Below are 27,987 nucleotides of genomic sequence, written 5' to 3' on the forward strand. Positions count from 1 at the left end.
CTAAAGGCAACAACAGCCCTACAGTAGACACGATATGTAATCATACAGTTAAAGAGCACTGGGCTGATGCACAACAGAGCTGGGTTAATGTTTTCCCCAATATAAAACTTCTTTTTAATTTTTAAGGCACATCTGTATAGTCAAGTAGGCAAAAAGCTTTAACAGTTAACTTCTGTTATTTTGGGAGACTGTCTTCTATATTAGTTAGATTCATAGGTAGAGAAAACAAACTCAAGGAACAAATTAAGGTATTTATTTATATATTGTTACAAATTTGTGTTTTTTCCATTAAGCACATTTAACAGGACAACCTATTTGCACTCAGGCCTTTCAGCACTTTAATAAGCTAAAATATACACTTCTGGTGCCGTGTAAATTATGGTCAAAAATAATTCTCGAAGACATACTGAGGGGACGAGAACTTCAAGCAAAATAACTCAAGTTGAAATAGTCAATTCCCTTCAACAGTGGTTTCTGTTTCATGAGAGTATATTCTTTACACTAGCAAACTATATACAAACCATACCACAAAACTACTATAAATGCAAAAATGTAAAAATATACACAAACATATACACAAATTGCTGTTTCTGTCCTCGCTACCTTACTATTAAGAAATCCAATACAAATGCATGTGTACTTCATTTGTAGTATTTAATTTTTTAATTGTAAACAAGATTCAGCATGTAGAGCAACTTAAAACAGTTGTCAGCAGCTTAAATCATGAGGCCTGGAGGCTGAGAGGACTACGCACACTAAGGATCAAACCAACAAATACCCACATCTTTTCTGACAATGCTTATATTGCTGTGAGATTTAGGATACTTAAAAGATTTAGAAACATTTAACTACTCTAAACAAATTCTTGGATCTTGTTTTACAAAATGCATACATTTCAGTATTTAAAGTAAAATCAGTATCACATCTGCAGGTATATGGATCACGTTCAGTAAGAGCATCTTGTTCATAACAATTTAACAGCTTTTTAGTTTATTAAGAAACCTTTCTTGGAGACTCAATTAAGCAACTGTAAATTAAAGTAAGCAACATATGGTCACAATCAACCACTCAATGAGAAAATAAACACAGAAACATCCCTTCAGCACATATGAACTCACTGGTGACATACCCAATGATTATCATCAGGCAAGTACACAGAGTACACTGTATTCCTATAAAGCTGTAGCATTTAGGAGCTGTCAGCAGATATTGGAAAGAAAATGGAAGCTGCCTTTACATGGATGTGATGATTTGTTGCTCTTGGTTGCTGCTAAAATTCTTATGAAGTATGGATTTTGCTGTCTTTTTTCAAGATACATCTTTTTTTCAGCCACTTCCCAGGCACTCAGTACATTACCTGAAGTGCCAAGATGCTTAGAGCTGTCAATCCTGGCTTTCCTATCAGGACAGTATTGGACTAAGTAATAGCAGTAGCAGTCATGTAATCAGTTCAGTATCAGACAATTTGCACATTAAATATGGACTGTTTCAGTTTATACCTATTACAAATATGAAAAGTGCTAGTATCTACAACAACTGATTTCCGTGGAAAATTCAAGTACAATATATTTGCAGATCTCCTTATGCTACCAGAGGATACGGTAACATATCCATAGGCTTCCATTTCCAGGAAATATGTTCAGAGTCAAATCTCATTTTTTCTAGGTTTTTTTAAGTGCCTGAAAACTTGTATTGAGCACAGCGTTTGATGAATCCCTTCTCAGACACAACACATACTTCTGTGATTTAAAGCATAAACCACTCCACAGAAGACACATTTTGAAAATAAGGTCCTAATGTAAATATCAGTTTGGTGAGCTTTGTGTTTTCTGGGTTTTCTTTTTAAACATTTCAAACACTGCAAGATCGTGTTACAACTGAAAACGATGCAGAACACAGATCTAAAATTTAAGAAACTGCTCATAAAAATAAAATATTGGAAAAAATTTAAATCTGTTTCACTGAAAAGGCTCAATAAAGTGCAAGCAATAAAAGCAAAGGTTTCCATAGTGAAAAGTGAAGTTTAATGAATTTGTACAGTCTATACTGCTGGCAGAGACACTCCAAAAAATGTTTTAGCTTGACAACTTGCCCTCTTATAAAAATATATTCTAATTGCATTGCAGCACAATCAGATCATGACAGCACTGAAAATGAAACAAACACTGAAATGCCACTGCTCCTCTTCAGCAATGTCAAAAAGGAATAAAATACGTAGATTCATACTATTACAGAATATACCAATTAACTGGACCAGCCAAAATTAAATGGTATGGTAACTGCAAATCAAAATGATGCATTGCTACTTACTTGCATTGACTCATCAGCAGTTCTTGAGAAGGCATTCAGGAGATGTCAAACTGCAGACATGGAACTTGCTCCTGGGCAAAAGGCTCAAGCTTTGAGCTCTCGCTAAAGCAGAGGTCTCTAGTTACTGGACATAAGTATGAACTACAGTAAATACTTTCATATCAGAAAATACTTCATGTCATTTGTTCTCTCCAAAGCATCTCCTCCTGCTTACAGCAAGGCATTTAACAAAAATAATCAGGTCTTCAAAGCATACAACTTAATTGACTCCAGTGAATGAAAACAAAACGTTCTAATATCACCTGTCACCCAATGCAAGAATTTGCAACTGGAGTTTTGTTTTATAAAGAATAATAAAGCAGGCTGAAAAATTCTTCCCAGCACAGGGGACATTTTCAACTCATTTACTCCCCTGATAGATTCTTTGGTGTTCAGGAATAGCTAACACAGTATCAGGATGAACAAGCAGTAACACCTTTCCTTCTTACACTATTTGTCCTGTAAGGCCCGTAAGCAAAGTTTTTGCTAGTGACAGGTATTAAATATATGGGAGGGGAAACTTACTTCCTCATCATCCTCAGAGACTAAAGTCTGATCAAAAGTATTCAATGTCCCTCTTTCAGTGGGGGCTTTCCACACAGCATATTTGCAGGATTTCCATATATGACAAACACAGGACTAAGACAAACTTATGTTTTGGGTAGTCATCCAAAGTGTCAAAATTCAAACCAAGTGTTTTTCTATTCAGAATAGTCTTTACTTTTTTTCCCCTTCTATTAGCAAAATATGGAGGATAAAAAGTTTATTCCTGCACAGCAGCTGCTGAGCCTTTCAACTGCCCAGAAACAGCACAATGTCAGTTACTTAATGAATCTCTGTGGAGAACCTGGGCACCTATTAAATTGTAAATAATGTCGATATCAACTTCAATTTTTGAAGTTTTGTTGTTTGTTAGTTTCTTTAAAATCCTCTCACCCACCCTCAGTTCAAATTAAATGACCCTAAATATTCATTGTCAAATAAATGATGACACAAATTAAAACACCTTAAGATAGCAACAACTTTGCAACAACATGAATTTTAAATAGAAGCAGATTATTAAAATAAAGTATGTATAGAGCCTTAACTATGGAATTATGAAATAATTCATTTTTACTTTACTCAGGATTTCTCATTCTTACAAAGAACTGTTGGCCACAACAATATTTAACTGCCATTTTCCTGAAGAACAGTTATTTTTAACAACTGTAATTAGTGTAACAGAAGACAAAAGTGTTTCTCCATATGAGTAGTTTAAACAGATTTAAGACACTTTTCTGTAGGATCATCATCAAATGATGTTCTTTTCAGTAAGTTGTGTAAGCTTCTAAATCACATAAAAGATAATGCACATTACATTTTATTCACACTATAAAAAAGCACAATATACAGGCCATATCCTTTAAAGTGCAACACAACAGAACAATTCTGCAACATTCAGGTTCTTCAAAGACCCACAAAAGTAGGTATTTAATATTTAGGAACAAAACCTGTTCATAGCTGTATCAACACTGAATCTAAATTCTGAACAGTTATCAAGCTTGCACTTGCTGTAAGTGCCACGCTAAAAGCGATGCTTATGACTACTAAATGATATTATCTTATCTGCTTCCATATTATATAGCCTTCATGTCTCACATACAAAATGAAAGCTTTTATCCTTTAGTCAGTGAAGAGCATCTGCAGAGCCCTTTGTTGAAAACAGTTCTTTGACTATGCTCAAAAATATCTTTAAAGTATATTTAGTTTCACCATACAGGTTACTGATTCAGATGTTGAATGTACCAAGAAAAATATGGTAAATAAACAGAACAAGCATGCCTTTCAGTTGGCATCACATGCTTCGCTATGTTTGGCACTATCTACCAAATGTATTGGTAACACAGTATAAGCAAGTACCAATTTTCTTTTCACTCCATAAATATTTTTGGTTGGATGTTTTGCTAACAATAGTTGAAAAACTCGTTTGTTCCTGAGGTGAGCATGACAAAAAGTGAGCTCCATCTAAAGCTACCGACAGGACCATCTTCACATTTCCAGCCTAGCTACCTGCCTGCTGGGCTAGATTTACAATCTCAGTCCTCCCCAAGGCGCCATTTCTGAGACTCTTCTTGACGCACATCTGGCCTGATCTGGTTTCTCATTCCACCTAGAACATTTGAAGTTGCCTCTGTTGCTACAATGAAAGGTTTCACCACAGTTGGCGGAATTTGGCGGAGGACTCCTCCTACTGCTCCAGTTACTCCTCTGTTTTCATGCTCACGAGCAGCAGTCTCATAGATGGTTTGGGCTGTGTCAGTAATCCCCTTCAAAAAATTAACATAAATCAGTTAAAATGAAAAAGCAATTCCCCCCAATTTTAAGCAAAACTTAAACTTCTCCGCATTTGTCTTGTTTTGCATTATAACTGTAGTACAACAGTACTGATACAAATATGACTTAGTTCTTCTAACTGAACTTAAAATAACGCTACTATGAACTTACATGAAAATATTTCTCTGATGGCACTTACTGCACATAAGGGAAGCAGCTGTGGGTACTGTGAGCTATTAAAAAGTGACAGAATACACTGAAAATTCCCCATCTAAGACCTAACTTCCTAGACACAGTATCACGTGCAACTAACAAAGTATAATACAAAAAGTAGAATAACAACAGGCCAGCGTTCCAATTTTTAATATACTGTTATGGTAAAGACAGCTTTCACTTTGTTTAAATCTAGCACTATGCTATTATATCCTAGGTAAGGATGGACAGTGGGGGGTAGCAAATCAGGTTTACGACTCAGAACATAGGCTAAAGCAGAAAGCAGAACATATTTCTCTGAATTTTCAGCTAAGCCTTCTAGTTATCAGCAAGGTAATAGGCCATTGGTGTGTAGAGACACTACTGCTCAGACCTACTCCTATGTAAAGGCCACCCCAGAGCTGGTGGAGAAAGAAGTCACAAGCCTAGGAGGGCCATACAGGACAGGTGACCCAGCCTGGCTAAAGTAGTATTCCATGCCATATACATCATACTCAGTACAGAAAACTTAGTGATCAGAAGGGTCAGTCCTTGTCTGTCTGGGGATTGGGACTAAAAGTTGCCTAGTTTTCACTACTGACCAGGTTGGGGAGGGTGCTAACCTGGAACAAACCAAAAAAACTCACAGCTGTATAGCACTGAAGCCCTGTTCACACTTATCTGCATAAAATCTTAGTTTGCTTCTCCGATTCTGCCATGCAAAGTTTCTTCATTTGGTCAGCTTCAACTAACACCTGATATTTTATTTGTTGCCTTAAGAAATAATTCTTGAGTTTGGTTAGGACAATTACTTTTGCACTCACCTCTTTTACTACGCTGTATGCTTTGGCTACACCTTCCCGTAGGTCTACTGGCTGATGAGCTAAACGATGGCGAGGGAATCGTTTGATCTTTTTTGCTTCAATAAAAGTAGGCCCTGGTGATACCATGTCATACGCAGTTTCTGCAGCTGCCTGAAGATCAGGAGCAAATGCAAAATATATAAGAATCTTGACATCCAGTCACAAACTTAAAAAAACTAACAGGGTGACTTTATTGAAATAAAAAGATGCTAACTCCACAAATAATATTTATTTGTATCAGATTAAGGTTTCTAACAAGGACATCTAGAATGAGTATAGCTGTAACTATACATTAACTTTGATAATGAAAGGACAAGTGTTGTAGGTTTTGATAGGGTCTTCATCCCTTTTCAACTGTCATTCATTCAAAGGCATCCTCTCATCTGTACAAAATCCTCAAGACAGAAATTGAAACATTAGATTATTTTTTATGTTTTTCTTACAAACACACAAGCATGCACAGAATTCCACTCATGTGAATACCACCACTGGTCTTTACTACATATGGTCAGACATATGCTCATATACAATTTTTGCAAAATTAAGTGACAAAAATGTATTTTCATTCTCTATTTTACATCAAGGAACAAAAAATTTATTAGCGCTTTAATACAAGATTACTTTAGGCTTAAATTCAGAAAACTTAATGGACTTAGTGTACATCAACACAAAAAAAAGCCTCAAAACCAATACTGTTTGTGTGTTTGTTTTAGGTTCCTGGTTTGATTATTTGTTTTTTTTTTAATTAAACACAAATAACCTAACAATTTTAAAAAGGTAAGTATCTGTTACTGGAAAATATACATGCAAAGAACTCATCTTTCTCAATATCAATGATATTTTTGTGCATCCAAGTATTTTAACATTAAGCTGTATGCTGTAAAACATTAAAAACATCAATAAATGTGTAACAGCTTGGGTATTCAGCAATATTATAGCACAATTTTCTAACCACTGCATTTGATGCCACAGTTCTTACCTCACAGACTGCTGCAAGCTTTGTCCACTCTCTGATTTCCTATTTATACAGCTGCTTTTTTTAAGACATAATCACAACCTTAAATAAAGTAATACACTATACCTGTATAGTCTGAACCATTCTGTTTGTTAGCTCCAGTGCAGCCATTGCAGTGGAAGTCCCAAAAGAAGCTGCTCCTCTTTGAAAGCCTCTTACAATACGGCCATCCTTTCGGTACTGCTCTATCGGTAACCACACCAAGTCTTTCAGACCTTGGACTGAAAACGTATACAGAACACCATAGTTAGGAAGTGAAAACAAGTGTCAACATTGTTTATGGGTTGGGTTCTCTTTTTTTTTGGGAGGGGCAGGCCTGGTTGATTGTTGTTTTGGTTTTTTTTATTAAAAAGAACAACTGCAATATGTATCTGAATAGAAACAAGAATTAACTTACCTAACTGCACTAGTGAATGCATGGGCCCTACTCCTCCCAAAATTCCTGGCAGCTGGTTTTTCTTTATATCATTGAGCCATTCACTGATGGCATAGGAGAACAACTTATCAACACCTAATAAACTAAATTAAATCAAATTATTAGTATTTTAAAACATACAATTCCTAATAAGACAAATGCATTACTCATTTAAATCACTTAAGCAAAAGAAAGCTGTTTAAGTGCTATCTTTCATAGCCACTGGTCAACTCAAGCATTTAATGTGCATGTGCTTTGCAAAACAGAAGTTCAAGACTGCATAATCACATCCAATTCAACAGGAAATAAATATACAAATAAAATTACAAGAGCTTAGCACCAAGACCAGCACATACTCTCCTGAAAACAGATGAAGTTCTTGAATGCTACGTATTCAACAAAAACTAGAATTAAGAAATATCTGTAAGGTCAAAAAAGTGCATCTTATCAGAGAATTTGCTTTTTGCTTGCTACGTTCAGTTATTTACAATAAACTTGTTCAATTTGGAATACCAAAGTTAGTCTACAATTCAATAAACTCACCCATGCCTGTAACAAAGTCTCTTCAGCTTTAATTCTGAGCAGTTTAACTGTGCAAGCCCAATAAGAATCCCAGCTAGAGTTCCCTGTAAGTGAAATATTTTGTTATCACATGAGTTTACTCATCCTGTACAATCCATAGGGGAGAAACTTCATCACCTCAATTTATTGCAGGTATTTCTATCTAAATTGATCATCTCACAGTCTCACAAATGCTACTCCTTACAGTGCTATGAGTTTTATGATTCAATGATTCCATTAATTATGTTACAGGAAAACCTGCAAAAAATGGAATCTAGCCTAATCAGCTACTCTAAGAAAAACACCCAGGTTCAAGAAGGCTTCTTCAGAAATACTAAGACATAGCAAATTATGTAAACATCGCTTTGGCATTAGCGTGTTACAGGCATTCTAAAGTTATTTCATGTTTTGATTTCTTTGGCCGTGGTGCAAGCATAAACAGTTGCTGCTTTTACTTGTCCATGTTTTTTCACTGATTTGCCATCACAGTACAAATCTGGTTGTGCAAACAGGATTTTTTGAGGTCTGCTCTGTAATCTCAGCATGATAACCCACACATATCTGAAGAAGAACCATGAGCATTTTTTAATCTGCATTCAATTCTGCCATTGCCACTGAAGCCCACATATTACTAGACTGCAAGGGAAGGAAACAAGATGGGGAAACAACAAACAACTTTATTCCAGCATTAATGAGGAAGAAAATATAATGCATAATTCTGGCATTAGATAGTAGTATCATCCTTTGAGGGACACCACAGCTGTGTAGAAAGATTTCCTGCCAGTCATTGAGTTGACAGAATGAGACTCAAAAGTCTCATTCTAACTTAATAGTATCTGGAGGATTCACTCCCTAGTTTTCAAATTAAGGGTGAGACAATGTTAAGCTCTATTGAAACTAAGCCGGGGCGGGGGTGGGGGGTGGGGGGGGTGGGGTGGAGGGGTGGAGCACATTCAACGTTTCTTAAGATCACATCAATCATAATTAGGCATAAAATACACCTCAGGGGAATAAATACAAAACAAATATCATAAATTTTTTGCTATACAACATCAGCATTATACACAAACCTGATCCATTGATAGATGTTTGCCATGGTAATCAAGCCGTATTGGAACTTCTGATGTAAAACGAAATTCTCTGGAATACACAAAGGAAATTTTACAGTGAGAAACCTGAAAAGGAAATAGAATTGTTCTTCCAAAATGAAATCCAGGGTTTCCTATTCACCTGAAATAAAATGCCACACCCTTTTCTATAAACCATAAATCTGCTAGTTACTGCATGGGTACTTCAGAGCAAGTGTACAAAATATAGCGGCACATTCAGCTTTTCTTGGTTTATGAATACTCTAGTAGAGGTTAGCATTTATAATTTTAACAGTCCTGCAAAAGTGCTACTAATCCTGCAGGTGATCATCATCCCTCAATTTTCATAGCATTAATTTCAGTTTCAAAAAAAAAGTATGGCAAATGATGGTTCTGTGGACAAAATTTAGCCTGGCATCTGGAATTATTTAAAAAAAAAAAACAAACCTGCGGGTGATGTATAAGATGAAATAGAACCACAGTCATTCTCTCATAATTTAGCTCTGCAGTGCGTGCCAAAGCACGCACTTGTTAGAGGCACTTATGATCCAAATACACAAGAAAATGTTTCTGCGTAACAAGCTGCAATTTTTATAATCACTTCTCAGTCAGGACCACATTAGAGTTTCTCCTGTAATATTTTAATCTTGTAGTCTCCCATGATATTCATCTCCTTTATATACTCACATTTTCGATCTCATTTACATTGTTAGACCTACAAGCAAAAGACTGCTCTCTCTATTTCTAAAACACCTCATTACTGGTTCGGTACGTGGGAGAGCTTTAAATAATTTTATTTTCTTGTGCACAGTGGTGTGCAAAAATTGAATAAAAAATCATTAGTTACCTTTAAATGACAGAAACAAATATATTTTATATCCACCACCAGTCAGTAAACAAACAAAAAAAAAATGCACCTTGTCATAAGGTCTAAATAATTTTATCCTCACACTTTAAGATGTTCAGCAGAACAACTCTGTGTCACTGGAAATTTTGTAACAAAAATTTACCTGAAAAATATTGGCTGATCACTGTATGAAGTCACTTCTTCTGATAAATTATGATCATCACCATTAACCACATCCAAAGAATCAATGTTACCATTTTCATTTGCTTGCTTATGTGATGAGAAAGATATCACTGGACTTGGATCCTTAAGGCTGCTGACATGCCTGGGCAAACTACATGTAGCTTCAGCACCAGGAGACTTCTTAACTGCAATAAGAAATTTTACATAGTTTACCAACTTGTATTCTTCACAGTATATGTTTATACATTAAACAGAGAAGTTAAAACATAAAGTATAGCTGCTAAAAAACTCACAATAATAATTACTAGTAGAAACATGCTTTTGAATATCATACTGGTTTTGGCATCAGATGGTGTAGTTGATGAGAAATACCGCTTTAACTGTCTACGTACATTGTAGTGCTTATTTACAATCTTAAACTCTATTCTTTTCTCTAGGGTTTACACAAATTCAAGGTATTAGATAATCATAACCCTTTAGGTAAGAGGTGTTAAAGAACGTATTTAACAACTCCTAATATTAGATAAACAATCCTCAATTTTTTTCAGAAGTTCTTATTAAATAAGCTCCCGTTTTTGTTAAACATTTTATACAATGGAGATCCCAGGCATTAAAGACCTTTGTTGGTGTTTATGAAAACACAAAACTAATACCCAAAGTTCCAGAGTTTGAAGATTAGTTACTAATGTTGGGGTTTGGTCACTAATGTAAGTTCTCTTACAGACATGAGACTCGCACGTGAATTTATAGGCGAGTATAAACTTTACAGGAGAAAGAAGCAGCACTTTCATTTTTGAAAAGTGTACCTTCAGGATCTGAAGTAACTAAGAGTTCCACTTCTGTAGAGAGGCTAGTGAAAAAATCCTTCAGGAAAAACAAGGCATCCTAATGTCAAAAATAAAATACAACTAGGTTAAACAAAAGAGAAAAATAACCAATCTTCTAAAACATTATCTACTATTCCAGCTCTTTATTATTACACAGATTTGAATACAAACACATTTCTTCTTTTTAATCCTTTAACATGCGCAGAAGCCACGTAGAAATCTAGGACAAAAATCATAAAGTCCCTCTTGGTCATTGCCTCCTGCTACAAATAATAAGATTTCATAATCTATCTAGCTGTGTCTTAAAACCCCATGGTTGTTTTCTTCATCTCTCATTTTGGAGATTGCTCCAGAACCCAAGTGTTCTAGTGGCTATTACTTTTCTCTGATCTCCAGTAAAAGGGCATTAAAGTACAGTTTATACTCATCTCTAATATTGGCAAGGTCAGACAAATTAGATCAGATCTTGCCACTGCTTCATTAACAGCCATTAATAACTCTACAATTAACGCCTCATTAATGTCTTAAAGTTATTACATCTCATTTTTATTTTTGACGGATGCATCACACTGTTGTCTTGCTAATACTGTCATCGAGAACATCTGGAATCCCTTTCCTTTTTTAAAGTTTCCAACTGATATGCAGACAGCTTACGGAGTAATAACAATAATTTATAACGTGACTGCGTGCAGCCCTGTGCTTCCAAGAAAACTACGGTTAATTTTGCAGAAGTTCTAAAGGTGAATTGTGTTTATGGTACAAAAGATAAAGGACGTAGAAAAGTAATCCAGAGGGACACATTTCTTCACTAGATGGCAGAAGTTCCATGCTATTTTTCCGTAAGAAATTATTATAAACTATACAGAGTTCCATTTTTCTAACAGTAAAATGAAAACCTGGTCTCTATAGCATGTTGAGGGAAACCAAAGGTAGGTAAGGAACTTATAACAATGCTCTTGGAAAAAAATGCATCTCTCCGCAGATAGCAAATTAAGCAAGAAATACCTCAAAGACTAATAACTGCACTTTAAATTCGATTGCACAAACATCTGTAGCTTCCTTACTGCTGGAGAAACGAACCAGACCATTTGAATATATGAATAATACTTTACACAAAGGCCTGCTAAAAGAGTAGAACAGTATATTTTATTTCTGCTCATCATTCTGCTGCAGTTGATAGCAAGACTAGAGCTTTCAGCACTTGACTAACGTGTTGTGAATAGCTTCTTGATTAATGATTTTTTTTTTTTCAATTAAAAACACCAAAGCCACTTCATGAACAATGCAAGATAATTCAAGAACATGTAAATGCTTTTTAAAAGCCATGATTTCAGTCTCAGAAGATAACTTGTATTACTGAGTAAACAGCCAGGTCTATAAATATTCTTAGTTTTGAAATTAAAGAAAAGGCTAGTCTCGGTAATAGCTGCAGAAGAAGGCAAGCTCTAATATAGATATGAAGAGACAGGTATACATCCAAAGATGTGCATGATTGGCTATAAATAAAAAAACAGCAGTAAACCAAGAAAAAAACATCATAAAACATGTATGACAGTTACAAGTATATGGTAAAAAAAAAAAAAAACAGTATCATTAAATAAATAAGAGAATTGTCTGGTTTTCCTGCACTGGCATAACCAACCTGGTCAATATTGAGGCGAAGTGGCATTAGTGAAACACGTAAACAGCACTCCTGTGGTGATCTGCCAGACTCTGGACGGACATGTAACGCTTTAACTGTTAACTGAAAAAAAGCAACAAGATAAATTAAAGTAGTAACTTTCATAATTATTAAATCTCAGAACACTATCTAGGAAAAACATTTACTGCAATACCTCTGCAGTAATCTGATTCCATTTACCAATTACAATGCTAATATTGAATAAATAATTCATGGGGTTTGTAAAAAAGAAAATTAAAATAAATAAAAAAACCCACAAATACATCCTTTAGAAAATGAGTAAGACTACAGCATATCATAAAACTACAACTCTACGTGTCTAGTGAAATGTCTAATCATATTTATGCAAGCAGATTTTTGTTCAAAACCAAAAATCTGGAAGCTACCAAAGTAGTCCTGCATATCTACTTTTTTTTCAACTGACCAAATCTCAAAGTCATTAACATCTGACACACTAATATTTGAATTGATCTTTTAACTGGTTCAAATATCAATCAGGAGACAAGCAAATAATTATCAACAATTTATACTACTTCAGTGTTCCATGACCTCATGTTTCTTCTTCTGCAAGATGAAGAAATGTGTACAATCCCTACAAGGACCGTTCAACTGCTGTAATTATAATGAATTAACATATTCCATACTGTACCATGTTTGAATGAGCTTTTCTGGGCATCTCCTTACTGCAGTAGAGATAGAGAAATTTATTCATCTGTGATGTAGCTAAGCGATCTCTAATCTCCAGGTCTTGAACAATAAAAACCTGCCGTGATGCTGGCTGCTCCAAAAGGTTGGATTCACCTTCTGTACCACATGGAGGGTATACCTCATGCTGGAATTTCACCTTTTAAAAAGAAAGCCAGCATAATCAACTGCAGTGAAAAATAACCTTTAACAATACATAAATAACACAGCACACACTACTTTAAAAGCTAGCTGTCTACTATTTCAAACTTACAGGAATGACATTATGATTTCTGAAAACTATTCAGATTTTTGCATGCCTAGCAGCAGAAACCTTCCAATTCCTAGTTGTGTACATGCTCATATTTTAGGATGCATATTCAAGCCGAAATATAGAATCTGTGTAAGACAAGTTTTGCTTTTTGCTTTAATATCATCTCTGCTTCTTCCTCTCAATCCTGGCATGTATCTTACATCATGTTGAAGTGTGTACTGGGAAACCTTGCAATTCCTCAATTCTGCACCTACTACACTTAGGAAAAGAAGATTTCTTCCCTACCAACAGACTTCAAGTGGCATCTTCCAGTCTCCATTTCCTCTTTCTTTACTCATTTTAGTCCATATAAATTCTAACACAGTACCTTTCTTAAACCTGAAAAAATTCAGAATTCTTTCCTTTTCCTCATATCTTGATTGAAAGTGAGAACTACAAAGACCTGTGGTTACCCACAAATTATTCCATCTCAGTAAGCCCCATAGCATCCTCGTCTGCAACACGATGAGGCAGAGCAGACAGCATGTAGAACTGCGGCCTCTACTGGGCAGATACTGAGATGTTAAGAAACATTGTACTTGTGCACCTCGTACTCAAACATGCGATAGTGAACATTTTAAAGTGCTGAAGACAAAAATAACATGTTTCTCATAAAAAATGCTTGGAAACATTACTGTTTTGACACTCTTCTTAATTTTTTTGTTTAAACATTATTATTATTATGCCTTGCACCAAGTTACGGGTGCAAGTAGGGGGAAAAATGGGTCTGATTAAACATTCTAGCAAAATAATTTCATTATAAGTATACCAATTCAGTATAAAATGAAGACAAGAAAGCCCCAGAACAGCAGCTGTAATGAGTGCCTAAAATGAACAGAAACTTTATTAGAATAAATATCCTTCATCTTTAGAAACATGTTTATTTGGAAGGTAAACAATACTACATTAGAAGAACAAATACATTTTTGTTAAACAAATTCTAAGTTCGTCACCTTCAAAGTGCTTAGATATTTATACTGATGGAAGAAATCCCACCGAATTCCAATGGAAAGCTATAATCACAGAATCACTAGGTTGGAAAAGACCCACAGGATCATAGAGTCCAACCATTCCTATCAATCACTAAACCATGCCCCTCAAATTGAATGGCTACAAAACTTGAAGATATTCACACACAGTCATGGCTGAAGCTGTTTCTGTCATTCACCTTGCTTAACTGTATTTCCATTAGGAAGTCTGGGTTTCTTCCTCTTCCCCCACATGCTGTACTCCGTCCGTGCCTCGTTGGTGTATGAGAAGGAGAACTATGGGGACTTCTGGTGAAATAAAAGAGGAAAAAATACACTTAAACTTAAAGCTATCTTGCCATTAATCTAACACTGAAAGTGTGTATGTTTCACTGGATATAGCTTAGCAGGATCTTAATAGCTACAAGAGGAAAATACTAGAAAATACAACAAAAATACTGGAAGTTGTGTTACTGTTAACCAAAACTTTCACATACCTCAAGTAATGAATATTTAAATAGAATGTTACGTGTGTGCTTCCCACAAAACAAACATTCATAAAACACTTCCTTAATTTTGGCTGTGATAACATTTGTCTTTAGCTTACATAACACCTTGAAAATCACACTCCAGCTACCATAGCAATAGCCTCTTAACACTCCTTAAGCCCCAGACTCCTGAGGAAGGAAAACTTAACTTCTAGTATAACATTTAAAAGCAAACATATTCCTCCAGCTCAAAACCACACCAAAACCAAACCCAGCTTGTCCAGGTTGAGACACAGGAAAAACATAGTCTAGAGTGTGAAGCTAAACTGAATAGAAAGATTTTAGATGATCTTTAAGTTTGCCTCCAACCCAAACCCATTGCTTGATTGATTCCTCATGAGAAGAGAGTGAAGAAGCAAGTAAGGGAGCCTTGAGATTAAGTAGTGACATTAACCTCAAATCGAAGGAAAATTAGATATTTTTAAATGTTTAATCCACAGAATTTCATCAAACACTTACATGAAACTTTTAGCTGGAGATGTTGGTGGTGCAGTCCCAAAATCTCTTCCGCCATAAAGATGCCAAATAAGAGAGATCTCCTTTACAACATAGCGTACCAGAGGAACAGGAAAATGAAGGGGAGATTTGCTTGTATCTGCTTTTTTAATGGGTTGGCTGAAATGATTTTCCTTTATGATAATTGCATCATCAACCATTATTTTTATTACTGGCTCTTCCTCTTTTTCCTAATTAAAAAAAAACCCAAAACACATAGCATTGAGAAGGTGAAATTTGATAGTTTCCTAAATCTTTTAATGCAGTAGATAGACAGTGCTATAAAGTGACAAAGAAACTTTCTCTGAGGTTTGGCAAGGATCTTAGGCCCACAAAAGCACTGAAAGCATGGATTATGAGGTAAATTAATAAAAGATTAGAAAATGTGCAAAGCTGCTATTTTGATAAACACTGAATTTTATTTACAACTTTTTTTTAACCATATTACCATTATAAGACAAAATGGCAATGATAATATATGACCACATGGTAGGAAAAATGCAAATACCGTTCTATATACTATTCAGATCAGAGAGCAATTACGTACTGCTAAGATACAGAAAATGATATTTAGAAATACTTGCATTCATTCCCAACAGTAACAATGCTCCTTTCAAACAAGAAGGATTATTTTTCTGCTACTCTGTCCACTGATAAAAATATCACTAAGTAACCATAAAAAGCTAAGAAATCTAATTTTTCCAGATCTCACATAGACTTTTCTCCCATTTATAGAAGTTTATTTTCAGTAATTCTTTAAGTTTCTTACAGCAACAGCAGCTTTGGGTGCAAAAAGAATGCAGAAATCATCACTTTCTGTAGGAACATCTCCCATGGCCTCACTCATCAAGTGATGAGTGAATGAAGCATAAGTGGGACTTGTATCTTGTGAGACATTTCCACTTTCATCTGGGAACAGGAACAGATCCGAGCAAGACGGCTCCTGAGTCTGAGATCTGTCATCCAAAATTCCTGGGAGTTGAAGGAGGGAGAAGAAACACGTTTCAGTTTAAAGATCTTTACAAAACATGAAAATATGAACAAAATAACTTTGCTTATTGTATCTCCAATCAATTTCTATCACAAATATAATACAACTTTCAAAAACCAATCTACTTAACACTTTACTGAAAGGGATTACAATAAAACCGTAACTATTTATTAGTAGAGATGAACTTATAAAATATAGAAAAAACATGTTTGTAAAAAAAAACCTCACAGGTAAAAAAAAGACATTTTATGTGCAAATTTTTCATTCTGATAGTAAGACCATGGCATCAATTACTTAAAGAGTACTATACTGACTGCTCATCTTCCACCATCAAAGAGGGGCCCAGACATCATGGAAATAAGAGTCAAATTCTCTATATGCAGTTCAAAAATCCTTAGTCAATTTCAAACTAGATTTAACTCAAGCCAGGATGAAGACATCATATTCCTGGGATAAAATTGATTAATTTTTTTCTATCTGATAAATGAAAGATTTCCTCGTAGGTAAAAGTTCTTTCTGTGACTCGGAACTCTATAATCTTCCTGGATTGCCTTCATACACAGCTCTTTGATTCCTTCACATTGCAGTACACCATATAAACTTACAATTCTAGAGAATTTAGGGTCTTTACAGAGTCTCACCAAGCCAGAATAGCTGTTTTCACTGTTATCTCAGTAATGTGTTTTTGTCAAGAATCTTAAACTACTTTTGCATTACTGTTAATAAAAGCAAGAAGCTGTCTGACAGTTTGAAGACATCAAAGGTATGCTCCCATTCTTGTTGTAGCCTTGTCTACACACAAAAAACCTTCCATTTTCTTTCCAGAAAAGTACTTCATGAAAGTACTTTTATGTTACTTCTTACTTTATGTACTTTACACATAATTATGCCTCCAGAGGATTTTTACCATTGGACTCTGGCTTCATGGCAGAAGCAGTCTGTTGAGTCTCAATTTCTTCCATTGCATCGCTCATCAAATCCCGTAAAATCTGTTGCTCTGATTCAGCGAGGACTGATCCATGGGAAGATGGTTGGCTAAAGGTCTCCACCTGTAGGAGGGGTACTATACATAGTTACATTTTAAAGACAACTGCAATATCATACTGAATAAGATTTCCCTAGAATGGCTTGATACACAGCTCTTGCACTCTAAGAAGTAACACTTGAACTTTAAATCAAGTGAGCTGAAACTACAAGCTAGAGGACTAAAGGCAGTTAGAATAATACAGTTAAGCTATTTAGACCGTCAAGTACTAGCACAGCTTGTATACATCCTGGAATTTCTTTCTTTACAGAAGAATAAAGTACAATAGGTAAACAACACAAAATATTTTAAAATATTAAGTAGAAACCAAAGCAGAAAAAAAGCCACTAAATATTTTACTCTCACATATATTAAAGGTAGATGCAATCTGTTAATTTCTTTGCAGGAAACGTCATCTTCTTTTGAAATAGAATAGGGATATCAAAATTAAAACATATTACTGGGAAGCATAAAGTTAAGTTGACATTGTTTTTCTATTTTATACCTTCATTTTTGGCTTGCTAACTCCACGTTTAATCTCTGTCTTTGTGGGTGGATGTAAATCACCGTAACTTGCAATATATTGTATAAGATTCATTAGTGCAGCACATGAATCAGAGCAGGTGCGGATATGGATTACATCACTGGAACAGTGCAGCTCAAAGCGTGGCTTAGTCTAGACAACAACAATAAAAAGATAAGAATACACTTCAAAACAACCTAATGTTCCATAAAAATAGCATCTATACCCAGTTTAAGTTAATCAACTAGACAAAAATGACCTAAAAAAATAGTATACACAAACTGAAAAACCTTTCTGACTCTAAGTATAATAAAATAATTTTCAAATCACAATATGTTGTGCAGATTGTATATTTTATTTAATTAAATACTTACTCTTTCCTCATCAGAATCAGATTTTACTGCTGTAATGGTTAGTTCTAGCAGTCCCATATCCATAACACGAACATAATCTAAAAGGCAATGAATATTTTTTTTTAATTAATAACAAACATTGTGCTTACTATGCATGTTTGGTCGTTGAACAATTAGAAACAGCATGAGAATAAAAAGGGATCTTTTTTAGCAAAACATTTTATACCCCTCCATTTCCTTCTTTTATGAGGATTACTCTGAGTTTAAGTTTCCAGCTACTCAAATCAAGAACTTGAATCTTTTCAATCCAATACATCCCTCCCACTGCCACCATCTGTGTGCAGTGTAATCTTTTATGATATTATCCTCATCCCATTAGTGCAAGTTACAGAAGTAAAGGCACACAAAAGGCAGGTGACTAAGTATCGCAGTAGTTTTTTAGTTGAAGTGAGAAAGAACATTTTCACATTGTACTAATCTTTCAGCACTATCTCCCTTCTTTCTTGTTTTATTTAAACAGGCATATCTTTACCCTGTCTCTCACTAGAAATCTCTTACCTAAGCTAAAAACACACATTTGTGGACAGAGGGTTTCATTATTTCTCCAATTCGTTTGTTAAATATTGAATCAAGTTCCTCAGCCCTTGTGCCACACAACCCCTGTCAAGTTCAACTACTTAGAATGTATACATGAGATCTCTTTTCTATGAAGATTTCTTTCTCTGTCAACTCCAGATTTTTTAAAATAGTTTTTTTTTCAAATACAATTCCATTATGGAACTCTAACAAGAAAATACGGAACTTGTAAGCTGCTGTTCACCGATGTCCCTCTGCATCCACAAATCTGAACTGGAGCACTCAGATTTTCATCAACACTGCATTATTAATTCATATTCAACTTTCTGCTCCACAATTCGTTAGACCTCTTCTTCAATAACCTTTATATATGCTGAATATACCTTTAAGTTTGTTCCTTTAGGCCTTGCAATTAGTTAGTGACATCTGAAACAACCTTACCTCTCTGGAGGTTCACTGTAACAGTGTTGCACTTGTCAGACAAATGCAAAGCAGCTTCATCTAAAATTATCCTAAAAGATAAAACACCAAAAACATGAAATAAATATGCTAAAGAAATGCTGTGCAATTCACCAGATAAAAGCAATGACTATAGAAAAAATTTAAGACAGAAATATATCCAGCATATCTTAAATCCAAATTCTTCACTTCAAACCTTTCATAATATCAATCATTGCAAGATATTTTTGCCATGACTACTTATATTTTATTTGCATTTCAGTTTATATATTTAACCCTTCCTATAATGAAAAGTAATGCCTTCAGCATACAGAAGCAACACTTCTTACTTCCCTTTATGCCTGCTTTTTAATGAAGTAACAGACATACACGTTTCAAAAGTCATCTGTAAGGTTGTATCAATAGAAACAAGCAACTTAGCAGATGTTTCATATCAGAACAAGCATAACAGAATGAATACTCACCTGAGGTTGAAAGAAAACTATTTACAAGTTAGAGATTGTCAGTAATCAGTAAATATTTCCTTAATTAACACACTGTCTCTAAATAACGAATCTTAAAGAAATCTTAAGATGCTACTAATTAACAAAACAGGCATAATTTCATTTCAGGATATCTCTCAACCACATCAGAAGTTGCAAAACTGCCAGTTGTTAAAGGAAGCAATTCAATTAAAAAAAAATGTACTTAACCTAATAAAACAGAAGGATGACAAATGAGCAAATTATATTTCAAAAGATGCAAACCAGTGTGATCATTTACACAACACAAATGCTTCCTAGGTCAAAAACCGTAGACAGGCATCACAAGTTTTACAGGAGCTTCTATGTTTCACAGTCATTTAAAATATACCTGAGAGTAGAAGAGGATTTATCTACTGCAACGCTGCTGGAAATGCTGAAAGTTTCAACAGTAAGTAGAGATCTCACTGGCAAAAACAAAGGCCTAACAACAAATAGGAAAAAAACAAATTAATACTCTACCTATTTAGAAGTGCAATCAAAGTCTGACAGATTACTTAACTAGATCTTCCCAGTCCTAAGCAAGTGCTTATCCTACTTTAAATTACTTACAGTTCAAGGGATTTATGTTACAGTACCTTGTCCAAATAAGTCTAAATAAATATTCTTTACAACATGCAAACTCAAATGTTACTAAAAAATTAATAAATAGCTGCAACGTCACCAAGTGCCATACAGTTGTATCTTACTTACCTGTAATCGAGAGCACAACTCCACAGATGTACATGAAAAGTTGTAATTGTAGCTGGAGGATTGTATCCCAGAACAGGCTCATCAGAAATATTCAAAAAATATAAAATCTAGAAGTCACAAATATATTATAATAAATACTTGAACATCTGTGAAATTAATAAACAATTATGCACTAGAAAAGATAAAATCTGTAAGAGGTATGACAATAAAATGCTTGATTAGTAGAAGCAAAAGGAGTTAATCTCAAATATTTAAAGGTGCTTACACAGTATCTTAATATAGAAAAAAATGGAATGTAAATAGGGAAAAAAAAGACAACACCCAAAATGCAGCCTCAAAGGTATTGAAAAGACCAGACCATAGATGCCCAAGTGGCTACTTGTACAATGCCTCACAATCCATTTTTAAAGCATTTCCAAAATACGAATCTCACTTATCTTTCTTTGCAGTTGTCATTATAATGTTCGTATTTTAAAGCCAACTTTTCTCGTAATACTCTACATTGTTAAGAGTTATCTTCAAGTTATCTTTCTCTTTGGTGAGGGGGAGGAAATGGAAAATATGCTCAGAATCAGAAATGTGTGCACAAGCATTGTATATATTGTTATTTCATCTGTTACTGCACAAAATCAACTCCTAATCCTCCTCTTTAAGATCTGCCACAGTTCTCTTTCAAATATATAACACTATGAAAGTTATTAATTTTTTCTAAGCTTAGGGCATACCAACACTCCTAGTCTTTTAATGATTTCCTCTTCTCATCTCTGGCCAATTTTTTATTCCCCCTCTCCAAAGATTCCCAAGCACATTACAAGCATTGTTAATTGAGCCAAAATTCACAGAGCAAATAAGCAGCATTGTGTAAAGCAGGCTGTAAGAACACACAGGAACACCGTACTGAGAAAAAAAGCAATGACATAGCAGATGTCAAAGCACTAATTTCAATACCATACAGTTATATAATAAAAACACATGTAAAAATAAGCATGCCATACATACTGGAGGAAAAGCAGGATAAGCTTGAATGTCAAGGTTTACTATCTGTAATCCAGTACAGTGTAAGTACATGCCACTATACTGCTACTGCGCTAATGGCATGTCCTAGCTCATGCATGGTTACACACAGCTTCCAGATCAAGGGTCTGTAGCCCTGTCTGCTATACATCCACTTCTGCATCTACACTTATCAGTACAACCCTTCTAATTCAGAAGTTTCCATTACAAATGTTTATATGAACTACTGCTTACTACTTCTCCTAAGTCTTATTCTCCACTGCTGCTATTCCAACGATGTAAAACAAAACAACAGACAAAGGAGAAATGGGACTTGAAGAATCAGCTGAGCGGGAGAGAAAAATATAGAAATGCTTTCAGTGCTGCAGGCAGACAGCGGTTTTCATAGTGTTTTTTTTCTCCCTGAGGATTATCCAAGTAGTTTGATAGCTCTGAACTACTGACATATTCTATCTGAACTTTGTTTTTCTTAAGGAAAAAAAAAAAAAAAGCCCCTCACGAAGTTCCAGAACATCCCAGAGGTTTAGGATGATGAGAGGAACTGCAGCAAAGGAATACACAAGTAAGAATTTGAGAGCCAGACTACAGTCTGTCAGTGGTCTCAAGAGACAGACAGGAAAGAAAGCAAAGAATAACACTTTCAAGAGCAGAGTAAGATAATAAGACACAGCCTAACACAGATTTTTCCATCAAAGTTTAGTTTGATACTTAAAGCAATGAGACTGAAATTGAAGAAGATGTAGTTGAGAAAATTGCTGCAATCTGACCTGTTCATGCCAGCTTAAACCTGAAGGCAGTACTCTATGCTGAAGGGTGGCTCCTCTTAGTCCAACAGCAACTAGAAATTCCTACACAAGAAAGTTACACAGATTAGTTTAAATGAAATACAAGTAACTATTTGACATCTGTTCATTCATTCTGTGAGTCACCAGGAATTACTAGGAGTACTGATGTAGTTCTTTCTTACACCGTTCAAATCTGAGTCAACTGAGCCCCCATGACATTGTGCTTTTCTGCAGATTCCTCCTTCTATAGGTAACTCTACCAAACTGTCGCGGCTATGCCAGGTAGCGGGTCAGCTTTTAGCTATCCTAATGAATGCTGCCATCAAAGCCAAACGTATCCCTCATTTACCAGTGCCATTCCAGGTATGTAAGCAAAGGCTGCCAATAAGATGACACTGGTAGTAAGCTGAGCAGAAAGCTTTTAACTCTCTGTATTTGTTCTTGCCTGGTTGGGCACCAGATTAAAACTTAACCAAAGAAAGCAAAGAAGGTAACTAACCAAGAAATGCATTCAGTAAAGAAATAACTTGTCAAAGTGAAGCGTTGTAATAATTACTAAATGATGCTGATACTTAAATTTTACAATTCACCCAAAAGCATCCAATAGAGAATTTAGAGTTTGAGAATGAATGTCTCAGAATTATATAGTTTCATCTATAGCCCTTGTAACCCCATATCTAGACGCTTCCATATAATCAGAAAGAATTCAAATAATTTATAAAAGCATAAACTTGAAAATACAAACCTTTGTATTGCTCTCTAACTTATCTGATTGGATTTTGACTGCAATGGTGAGCATACTTGGACAATCCACTCCTACACCATCTGAAGCAGTCCTGCTAAGACTATCTTCTTCAGAAAAACAAATAGTTGGTTCTAACCAATGGGGGCGTATTGTGCTGGGCAGTCGTACTTCAGAGGAAGGGATGACTCCATCAACCGTACCTGAAAAGACAATTTACAATGAGTTACCTCGTGCTTTAGAGCTGTTACTGATGAATAGTTAAGGAAAACCTTTTTTAATGCTTAATGCCTTTAAAATTATTTTAATTACCAAGCAGAGTCAGTCATGCACACTCAGCACCAAAAATTGTGAAGGGGAGGCTGGAGGTTATCCAGTATTTAAAACCACAGTTCTACCCAAAATTGTCAGTGTGACTGTAGGGTTTGGTTTTTTTATTTGCCCAACAAAATGTCAAAGTTGAAATAAAGGACAGAAATCTCCTAGGGGTTAAATTGAAAGATAGGAATATGTCTCTGTTTTTCAGTTTATGAGATAGTGCCAAATTAACCTCTAAACACACAATAATTAAGCCTTGCACTCAAAATCCATGAACTTTACTACTACTGATTCAGAGATACTTGAGGGGACAAAGTTAAAAGGATTTACATAGGGGTTACCAGCCATACAAACTACATTGCCAAATTAAATATCTGCAGCTGCTTACTACAATTAGCTTCTCTGTACCTTTTTTAATTAAATAAGCAATATGTAGAAGTGTGTACTTTCATTATAAAGAACAGATTGTACAGGTAATTTGCCAGAGGACCACAATATTCTTGAAGAACAGAAGTGGCCAAGGGAAGTCTGAGCTATACAGTAACCAAGTAAATACAGTTATCATGAAGTTGTTTTCCTGTAGCGTTTAGAAGCACTAACCATGAACCAAATCATACATTATCCGGGGGGGGGAAGACAACAGCATTTCTCCTAAAAATCTTCAGGCTTATCTCATTTCAAATTTAGTCAGAAAGCCACCTCAATGCCAACCCTACCTTGATGATACAAATTGAGGCTGCTAGAATGGAGACAAACGTAGTGTCTGTCCTCAAAGCCTTCATATTTAGTCACGCTAAAAAGTGAACCGCTGTTGAACTCAAGCCAGAATTCACCATATTTTCCTTCTAATGTACTTCCATCATCCTGCTGAAGGAAGAATAGAAATGATAAAGTGATTGCTGGCTGAGTTTGCTGCAGTTAAAGAGTCTAAACTAACATAACACTCGCTATCAATACATAGTTTCCTGCTTGTATTTATTTATTTTCCACGTAAAGCAAAGTAACTGCAATTGCTAAAATATTGTATTGCATAACATCTGGTTATATTACAACAGTATGAAGACTACAGAATTACTGTTGTAAACACTTCTTCCTTGCAAAACAGTACATAGAGCATGAAAGAAATCCCACGGTCAAAACAAAATGACTTTCCAGTCCCAGTGTCTCACCTTTACATCCGTGAATACTGACACTAATCCATGTGTCACATTTAGCAGAATGGACAGAAAGCTTTGTGAGTTCTTATTCTGACAGTCAAGCTTTTTCCTTCTGCGTGAACGATAGTTTGGATCAACAGTGGAATAATACTGTAGTGTTTCTTCCTCAGATCCACTCTCATCATCTAATAAATAAAATAAAAACAGCTAACTCTAGCTAGTACATGATATGCTAATAACTCTTTGTCTTTCCACCAGTAATGCAATTCAATTCTACATCTAATTACACAGAAATCTATGTCTTTTCTTCTTGGTTTAAGTAAATTTCTTCTTATAAGTTTGCAAATTCCTTCTACTATCAGCTTAATCACTTCACCTAATTATGCTTTTGAATCACTATAGTTCAAGATGATTTAAGTGTATTACCATAATGAACCGCAGATTTAAACTGACTAAAGCTGTCTTTACTGAAAGTGTTGATGAGCTGGCTGGCCACAGATAGTCCAACACCGTAAGAAAGGTTTTCAAATGTTTCTACAGGAGATGGAGCTGTGGGTTCCCACAACAATAAGTCATTGCTGATCCTAGAAAGAAATACATTATGATTATACAAAATACATTATTATATTCCCACTTAATAAGGTCAGTTAAGTAATATTTGCAGACTTCACATAACAGATTTCAGATTTCATAAACAAAGAAGAGAAGAAAGTTCAAGAACACAAGAAAGAATAACATTATTGAGTAAAAGCAATAAATAGCGAAAGCAATTTTTTTCCGCAATTATGGCACGCAAACATCAGTCTTACATTTGACAGTGACACAAGGATGTCTACTAGAAGGTGTATTAGAAGGTGCTCAGTAGGTTAGAGGGAGGGTAACAACACCCTATTTTGTTCACATCAATTGTCAAGCAAAGTTGCAAGAAACAATAGTTCTTTTGATTTCAAGCGAGTCTGAGTCTATCAGGGTAAAGATAAATCTGACACTCAATACAAAAGTACACCAAGAGAAAACGCAATCAAAGGTTAAGCTTTGCTACTTAGGAAATGAAAAAATGCTTTGCAAGTAAAGCAATGCCCATCAGAGGCTAAAATAGATAAGTGCCTCTCTGTAGCTAATGCATAGCCCAATACCCATTTTTAGTTAATTTAATCTAGTTGCATTACTTTGAGATTCAGATAAAAAAACAGGAGAAATACAGTTAAGTGTTCAGCATTTAAGTTGGTTTCACTTTCTCTACATTTTAGGAGCCTTTGTAAGGCTTTCAAAACTGAGTTGTTTCTGTTTGTCCCCTGCTTTCCTTGTAGACTCTTAATTTTTAGATGGAAAATCACTTCAAAAAGATTAGAGCAAAATGAAACAGTGAACAGAGATCTGAACAAAGTATTCACAGAAAGCAAAAGACTATTTAACTTTCCTCTTTGTTCACAAACTGCTGAACACTTTTTAGCAGCTGGCTACTATAGCACCAATCAGATATACGTAACAGTGGCATCTCTGATGTTAACTTGGAAGAATACTTATATAGTGCTTTATGTTCTTAGAAAACCTTACAAATGAATTCCTGCTTAAAACTGCTCATTCAAATGCTTTGATCAATTATGGACACAGAACTAAGAGTACAGGTCACAACAACAAAGCAAAGCAATTATCATACTTGCCTATTATAAAGTTTTTCATAAAAGGTTTTGTTTGGTAATGTCAAGTGAATGTTTGGTAACATGAGTTCCAATACATAGTGAGAATTGCTTATTGTTTTATCCTGAAACTCAGTCATTTCAATGACATCTCCTGGCATCACCATCTGAAAGAAAAAAACCCCATTGAGTTAAAAAAAAAAAAAAACGAACCAAACCTGGATACCAGAAGATGCACATAAAGTAGTAAAGTAGTGAGAATATATTAATTTGTCTACCATAAGCACAAAGCAATAAAATTTTATAGTACCTCTTCATTTTCAAACATGACCCTACGAGAAGAAAAAGGAGAAGGCTCTGGTCTTCTAATATCACAGACATCCTTCAAAGAATGAGACCCTCCTTCTTCTTCCTCTTGAAAGTTATTATCACCTTCATCCTCCTCAGCTGCTATCCTTTCCAGAATAGAGTGCACAGCCAGAGGGTTTATTTTCAATACAATCCTGACATTGGAGAAGTTATGCAGAATAAGCCATTAGAGACGATAAAAATTTTTACATTGAGTCACTCAGTCACATGTCCCCTAGCTCTACTAACTAGCTATTAGATACACAGACTAAATAGCTCAAAGACCAGGGACTATTTTTATTAGACTGTAACATATTTTATTAGACAAAGTGATACTATTAAGAAAAACACCAAACTTATAGGCACAAAGGGACGTGGACAACCATAAGACAAAAACATTAGAGTCTGCTTTTTTAAACTCCACCAGGTGACGATCAGGTGATCCCAGGAAGATCTAGCACTCAACAAAACTAATGCTTGTATCATGAGACCATCAACAGCTATTAAAGAAACCTCTGCTGCATGATATTGTGCATAACATGTACACGCTGTTACAGAAACATGTATTTGTACCAATATAAAAGAAAATTATGCTAAAAAAACACTTGGACGTACTTTATTGCCTTACATGTGATATAAGCTGTGATAATTCAGTCACAATATAATTATCCTTATTGCTGTTATGGATTATACCAGCTTACATTAATATTTTAAGGTAAAATTTGACTGACATTTATTATTTGGTTTTGGTATTCTGTCTTGAATGTAAAAGTAGAAGAAATGGGAAAGTGGAAAAAAACTCAAAAATTGAGTTTTTAAATCTCTAATCACTTACCTAACTTTCACTGAAATTTACTCAAGTCTACACAAAAACCATTATACATTAAAACTATCTTGCACTATTGTAAAAGGAGAAATTTCGGGTTTTCTTTTAATAAATTCTTGAGTTCTTTTCAAGAGCTACATGTTCAGGCTTTGCAAATTATTATAAAGCAGTTACGACACAAGTAGTCTGCATTAAAATCAAAAATAATAGGAAAGCTTGGGAGGGGCCCTTTATCAGAGTGCAGTGACAGGATGAGTGGAAACTGTTTAAAGCTGAAAAAGGGGAGATTTAGATTAGATATTAGGAAGAAAACTTTTACTGTGAAGGTTGTGAGGCTCTGGGACAGGCTCTCCAGAGAAGCCACAGATGCCCCATCTCTGGAGGTGCTCAAGGCCAGGTTGGATGAGGCTTTAAGCAACCTGATCCAGTGGAAGGTGTTGCTGCCAATGGCAGAGAGGGTTAGGACTGGATGATCTTTAAGGTCCTTAATCAAACCAAACAACTCTATGATTCATTAAAATCCAAACAACCTGCATTAAAACAAAAAATATCATTTTACCGAGGCCAGTCAAAATTATCCGAAGACGTTATATCTCCATCTATGCCACCAGACACCTGAAAAAACTTCATTGGTGCTTCTGCATTACCTTCTTCAAATGAGCCTGAATAAAAAAA

At 35.1% G+C, this 27,987-nt stretch overlaps 1 protein-coding gene across 4 annotated transcripts in view; it reads right to left on the reverse strand.

The window, feature by feature from the left end:
- Positions 1 to 231: 231 nt before the first annotated feature.
- The window catches only part of ATG2B (autophagy related 2B), a 47,933-nt gene continuing 20,177 nt past the window's right edge, over positions 232 to 27,987 (reverse strand). For 3 of the 4 annotated variants that reach the window (XM_069858772.1, XM_069858774.1, XM_069858771.1), the window contains exons 16-42: positions 27,872 to 27,974; positions 26,449 to 26,641; positions 26,163 to 26,305; positions 24,925 to 25,082; positions 24,511 to 24,683; positions 24,058 to 24,208; positions 23,027 to 23,226; positions 22,264 to 22,344; positions 20,483 to 20,589; positions 20,121 to 20,213; positions 19,251 to 19,321; positions 18,255 to 18,331; positions 17,863 to 18,033; positions 17,241 to 17,382; positions 16,112 to 16,314; positions 15,307 to 15,533; positions 14,500 to 14,608; positions 12,984 to 13,178; positions 12,296 to 12,397; positions 10,633 to 10,711; positions 9,807 to 10,011; positions 8,779 to 8,848; positions 7,691 to 7,773; positions 7,130 to 7,251; positions 6,799 to 6,953; positions 5,679 to 5,828; positions 232 to 4,655 (exon numbers count right to left, since the gene is read on the reverse strand). In XM_069858772.1, the coding sequence (XP_069714873.1) occupies positions 4,425 to 4,655; positions 5,679 to 5,828; positions 6,799 to 6,953; positions 7,130 to 7,251; positions 7,691 to 7,773; positions 8,779 to 8,848; positions 9,807 to 10,011; positions 10,633 to 10,711; positions 12,296 to 12,397; positions 12,984 to 13,178; positions 14,500 to 14,608; positions 15,307 to 15,533; positions 16,112 to 16,314; positions 17,241 to 17,382; positions 17,863 to 18,033; positions 18,255 to 18,331; positions 19,251 to 19,321; positions 20,121 to 20,213; positions 20,483 to 20,589; positions 22,264 to 22,344; positions 23,027 to 23,226; positions 24,058 to 24,208; positions 24,511 to 24,683; positions 24,925 to 25,082; positions 26,163 to 26,305; positions 26,449 to 26,641; positions 27,872 to 27,974 (3,794 nt within the window). In that variant the 3' untranslated portion in view covers positions 232 to 4,424. The remainder of the gene's footprint in view (positions 4,656 to 5,678; positions 5,829 to 6,798; positions 6,954 to 7,129; positions 7,252 to 7,690; positions 7,774 to 8,778; positions 8,849 to 9,806; positions 10,012 to 10,632; positions 10,712 to 12,295; positions 12,398 to 12,983; positions 13,179 to 14,499; positions 14,609 to 15,306; positions 15,534 to 16,111; positions 16,315 to 17,240; positions 17,383 to 17,862; positions 18,034 to 18,254; positions 18,332 to 19,250; positions 19,322 to 20,120; positions 20,214 to 20,482; positions 20,590 to 22,263; positions 22,345 to 23,026; positions 23,227 to 24,057; positions 24,209 to 24,510; positions 24,684 to 24,924; positions 25,083 to 26,162; positions 26,306 to 26,448; positions 26,642 to 27,871; positions 27,975 to 27,987) is intronic. The other variant, XM_069858775.1, reaches the window with a different exon arrangement.

Source organism: Phaenicophaeus curvirostris, chromosome 5 (assembly GCF_032191515.1).
Source record: "Phaenicophaeus curvirostris isolate KB17595 chromosome 5, BPBGC_Pcur_1.0, whole genome shotgun sequence".
NCBI lineage: Eukaryota > Metazoa > Chordata > Aves > Cuculiformes > Cuculidae > Phaenicophaeus > Phaenicophaeus curvirostris.